Source organism: Lampris incognitus, chromosome 10 (genome assembly GCF_029633865.1).
Source record: "Lampris incognitus isolate fLamInc1 chromosome 10, fLamInc1.hap2, whole genome shotgun sequence".
Lineage (NCBI taxonomy): Eukaryota > Metazoa > Chordata > Actinopteri > Lampriformes > Lampridae > Lampris > Lampris incognitus.
In genome coordinates this window covers 54,014,756-54,020,138 of record NC_079220.1, presented here as the reverse complement: position 1 = coordinate 54,020,138, position 5,383 = coordinate 54,014,756, and the positions used below count along the sequence as shown (strand labels likewise).

The 5,383-nt window shown below is 53.6% G+C and overlaps 1 protein-coding gene across 2 annotated transcripts; it reads left to right on the top strand.

Moving 5' to 3' along the window:
* The first annotated feature begins 1,818 nt into the window (after window positions 1–1,818).
* On the top strand, window positions 1,819–4,460 carry cbx8a (chromobox homolog 8a (Pc class homolog, Drosophila)). Of its 2 annotated transcripts, XM_056287395.1 has the most exons (5): window positions 1,819–2,002; window positions 2,137–2,180; window positions 2,605–2,670; window positions 2,799–2,865; window positions 3,636–4,460. In XM_056287395.1, exons 1-5 carry the CDS (start codon window positions 1,934–1,936, stop codon window positions 4,443–4,445), a joined length of 1,056 nt encoding a protein of 351 aa, XP_056143370.1. In that variant the 5' UTR covers window positions 1,819–1,933; the 3' UTR covers window positions 4,446–4,460. The 2 variants fall into 2 exon arrangements, with proteins under 2 accessions (XP_056143370.1, XP_056143369.1); XM_056287394.1 differs by having other exon boundaries at window positions 1,865–2,002; window positions 2,605–2,865.
* Window positions 4,461–5,383: the final 923 nt, after the last annotated feature.

Below are 5,383 nucleotides of genomic sequence, written 5' to 3'. Positions count from 1 at the left end.
AAGAGCAACAATAATTATCATTTCAATAAATCATAAAAGAAATAATAACCGTAATAATAATAATAATGATGACGATAATAATAATAATAATAGCACGTGTGAAGGACACTAAATGAGGACTGATTCATATTTCACGTTCAGTAAGATGAATATAAAAACGTGTAAAAACTCAAACCCTGCAAAAATATAACATCGAAAAATAAAATCATTAACAACAATATTAATTGTCATAACAACGGAAATAGTAATAATAATAATCATGTTGACAATAATAAGAATGTGATAATGAATAATCGTTTTAATGGCGTACGAGTCATAAGGCCAGTTAATAATAACAGTACACCCACTGGATTACTTGAATACTATTGTATCAAATAAAGTTTCACTGTGGCAACAGATTTGTTACTGTTGCCGTTTAAAACGTTTGTTTCCTGGGTGTCTTCTAACAAACACACCGCAGGCCTCGGTGCTCGTAACCCGCCCCCGAAGGAAAGGACACAGGCGTGTCCAGAAGTGGGCCTTTAAACTGGAAGGAAAAGATTTCCTAAGATTTTTCTCCTCCCAGAAGCAGTGAGGAGTTTCCCGTCTCCGGCTTGCGGAGGTGCGGACGGGCTCGTTTCTCCTCTTGGAAGGAGCCGGGCGCGCGACAGGAGAAGCCACGCGCCCTTACAAAGTGACGGTGAGGAGTAAATGTAGCAACCCGAGTCCCGTTCGCGTTTGGGACGTGTGACGTTCGCGTTTCCCATCGGGTCGGACCCGTCCAGAACTCACGAATCCGCAACACAATTCGCGGACTCTTTATTGAAGACCCCGCTTAACGACTCTGCGGGTAAAAGCGGCCCATTGATTGGCTGCGGTCGGGCTAAACCCGGCGGGTTCCACCTGTTGCCGGCCTGCCGCCTCTCCCTTCCGGGCTTCCTCCGCCGCCGGGATCGGATCGTTTAATCTTTCGATTGGCCGCCGCCGCCGCGTTACCGGGGAGGGGGGAGGGAGGGGGGGGGAATCACGCGCCTCGTCGCGGGAGCAGAAACTTTTGCGGACTTTCCAGAAAACGCTCGTGACGCTCGCGCTCGCTCGGGCGGGCGGATGGGGTTTCAAAGAGCGGCACGCGATAGGCGCCGCGTTATAAACGGCGCGTTTTGAACACGCGTCCGCGTCGACGCCGCTGCTCGTCCGCGCACGAGCCGGGTCAAATTTGCCACGAACGAGATCGGTCGTCCCAGAACCGGCCCCGCTTGCCGTCGGCAGCACCCCGGGGTGAGACGCCGGGCCTCGGTGGCAAACCTGCCAACCTGCCTTAAGTTTCAGCGCAAATCATAGCGGTCTCCAGATAAAGATACCCGCCCCGAGGGGCAGACGTGTACCCTTAAAATGGGACCTTTTATCATAACGGGGCAAATATTAGTGCCGCGCAGCGCCCTTAAACGCATATGTAGGTTAAAGATGCGGAGGGGCGGCAACGTCCCACAACCCACAATGTTTAATAAAGCTGTGAACTGCGGCCGGAAAGTAGAGGGAGGCGCTGAACGCGTGTTTTAGGATCGGCGACCCGGTGGCCCGGGAGGACGCGGCCCCGGTGGCCCGGGAGGGCGCAGAGCCGCTCTTCGGCCACCGCCGCGGGGGCTCCGGGCTCAAACTTGGCCGAAGACATTCCTGCACACACGCGCGGAGTCCCGCCAGGGCTCCGCCCCTCCGCTCAGCGACCCGGAGCACGTAGCAACAGCTGAGCCAATGCGCTCGGCCGGGATCGGTCCTGCCGACTGCCGGTGCCTGGCAACAGAAAAGGACGTGGTGACGTCTTCCTCGGATTGCGTATTATGGGATGTGCGGAATTAAAAAACACCGAGGAGGACAGCGAAGAGGGGGGGGGAATATATATATTTAAATATACAGCGTACGCACGGAGCGAGGCAGGAAGGAGATTCACGGGGAGATGGAGCTCTCGGCCGTCGGCGAGAGCGTCTTCGCGGCCGAGTCCATCATTAAACGCCGTATAAGACGGGTAATGCGCCGCGTTGGTTTTCTGCCCGCAAGGGGCCGCGTACACCTATTTACGCCACCCTTGGTCCGCGCACAAGGCGGCACAGGCGACCGCCGCTAACCCGAAAATGTGCCGTTTGTGTTTCTGTGTTGCAGGGTCGCTGGGAATATCTCGTGAAATGGAAGGGTTGGTCTCAGAAGTGAGTATTTCCGACGCTACACGACACAGCGCTGCTGCCTGGTCACTCCTACAACTGCAACCGCTTCGCAGTCCGCCGCCGCTACGGCTCGTCGCTGCTTCCCTGCACGGCGGGTTCTCCCGCAACGCCGTGTCACGCAAAGGCTCGCTCGCCCGCGGCGCCACACGCGGGCACACCCGCGTCGCTGCCTCGCGACGAAAAAACGCGCCCCGGTGCGCACGTTCGGCCGTGCGTGATCACGAGCCACACTACTAGCGTTAGCACTAGCTAAGTTCGCCATACGTCACTGTCCGCAACGCGTTGCACGCGAGCGGCGGGGCGAGCGAGGGAGGGAGAGGAGGAGGAGGAGGGGGGGGTTTGATAATAGTCTACGATAGTTTATCGGCATCACCAAGTTCCGATTCTGCTCCTTTGTGTCCAATAGATACAGCACTTGGGAGCCGGAGGAAAACATTCTGGACGAACGTCTCTTCGCTGCCTTCGAAGAGAGGTGAGCTTCTGGCAGCGCCGCAGGCCTCTCCGTCGACACGGCCGCACCGCGCCGCACCGCACCACACCACGCTTTCTGTCTGTTCCCATCAGAGATGCCGACCCCTTAATGACGTTTTCATTCACCAGGGAACGCGAAAGGGAGCTATTCGGACCGAAGAAGAGGGGGCCCAAGCCGGAGACGTTTCTGCTGAAGGTGAGCAGACCCGCACGCCGCGTCACCGCGCGGAGCGAGTCCGCCTTTTCCCGCAGGTTGTCAGGCGCTGACACACGTCACGTAGGGCCTCCGCGCCCCGGGGGAAGGGACGCGGCGGCGGCCGTCAGTGCGCCCCGGGGGAGGGGGCGCACTGGCGGTGCGCCGAACTCGCCGAATTCGCCGAACTCTCTTCCCGCGGCGGCGGGAAGGGAGAGTTCGGCGAGTTCGTTCCAAGAGCCTTTATTGCCTCGCGTCGCTAATTAAGTTTCAAAAAGTTGGGCTTAATGAATAAAAGTAAGTAGACGCAGCCTATCCAGCCCGATGGTTGATTTTGAAACGTTCCCTATCGCCATGGAAACTGTGTCGTCAGGGTACACTATCGTTCCATGCGTTATTGTCTTAGGAGCTCTTGAAATACACGTCCCGTGTTTGGGGTAAATAATCACACCGTGGGAATCAGGCGTCATGAGTGTGTACATTAACGCATGCGCGTTGGTTACAGGTAGTTACAGGCATGGTAATCAACTCGTTGTCCCCTGACACGGTGCTCGGCGGCACGCGGGCCGGAAGCTGCTGGTTAACTCGCTCGTCTTGCACCGTGTTGAAACGTGCGCGTCGCGTTACGCAATTAGCAGCGGCAGGGTTCGCGTGTGAAGCCCCGGATGCTCGTCGCGGTAACTTTAAACGGCGGCATGCCGAGGTCGCGGTGCTGGATTTGCAGCCCGGGAAATCCCCGTTTCATAACTCCTTGTTTGTCTCTCTGCGTCCAGGCCAAAGCCAAAGCCAAAGCCAAGACCTATGAATTCAGAAGAGAATCGGCGAGGGGGCTTCAGGTTTCGTATCTGGCTCCGGAGCCTGTCATCACACCGAGGGCCCGGGAGGGCTTGCGAGCCGTCGTCCCCACCATCTTCCCCCCCAGCACCGTGAACAGGGGGGAGTCCGTGCACGTCAGGCCACCGGAGCCGGAGAGGAGGCCCAGGCCGGCGCCCCCGCCGTCGTCGTTCGTGGGTCACGAGTTCGTGGAGCTGCCCAAGAAGAGAGGGCGTAAACCCAAGCCCGGTGCACGATGCGACGCCGAGTCGGATGGCGGTTCGGCGGAGCCCGCCAAGCGGAGCAGGCTGGTTGGCCACGGCTCTCACGGGTTGTCCAAACTGTCACGGCATTTCCGCCCCCACGGAGAGACGTCCGAGACGAGCCTCCTCCAGCTGACGAGGAGGTTTCAGGAGGAAACCACTATAACGCCCAAAAGCGGCGACGAGCAGCGGCGGGTCGGTGGCGTCTCGACGGGTGTGGACGTGGGCCACCAGCGCGTGCTCCACCGGGGGGACGACAGGACTCGCTGCTCGCCCGTCCATCTGAAGCGCCTGGCGACAAGCCTCCCGGGGTGTTCTTCACCCGGGGAGGAGGAGGAGGAGGAGGAGGCGCCCGGCTCCGGGGACGAGGAGCGGTCAGAGGCGTCGTGGACTCCGAGCCTCGGCCACTTCGATAACGTGGTGGTGACTGACGTCACAACTAACTTCCTGACGGTCACCATCAAGGAGAGCAGCACGGACAGAGGGTTCTTCAGAGACACGAGATGAGGGGGGGGGGGGGGGTGAGGGGGGGAGATGAGGGGGGGGGGGCTCGCCCTGACATTCTTGTCATATTGCAAGCAGTTGTTTGAGAAAGTACTAATTTGCCTATACTGTATAGCTATAGCCTATTTTTCTATGTAATTCTCTAGTGTGTACATACCATGACATATTTAATACAGTAATACCCGAATTAAAACACAATAAAAGAGGTGATGTTATGATGCTGCTACTTTACTGACTGCAACGCCTGCAACATGTTATGAATTGTTCCTCCCAGTTTTCTGGTTTCAGCCGCTACACAACATATAAAGCTGCTGCTGGGCCTGTTTCTATTGCATCTATTGTGTCTCCACTCATCAAGCCCCTGGCCCGAGCCCACTTTTATTAATTAATTAGGCTTTATTGTCATTGTTATGATTTTAGATATATGTGTGTTTGTGTATATATATGTGTGTGTGTGTGTGTGTGTATATATATGTGTGTGTGTATGTATATATATATGTGTATATGTATCTGTGTATGTATATACGTGTATATATATGTGTATATATATATATATATATGTGTGTATATGTATGTGTGTGTATCTATATATATATGTGTGTGTATGTGTATATATGTATGTATTTATATATGTGTGTGTATATATATGTATGTGTGTACATATGTGTGTATATATATGTATGTGTGTATATATATGTATGTGTACATATATGTATGTGTATATATATGTGTGTATGTATATATATATATATATATATATATATATATATATAGGTATATATATATATATATGTGTGTACATATGTGCGTATATATATATATGTGTGTGTATGTGTGTATATATATACGTATATATATATATATGTGTGTGTGTGTGCGCGTGTGTATGTATGTATATATACACATACATGTATATATGTATATGTGTATGTATGTATGTA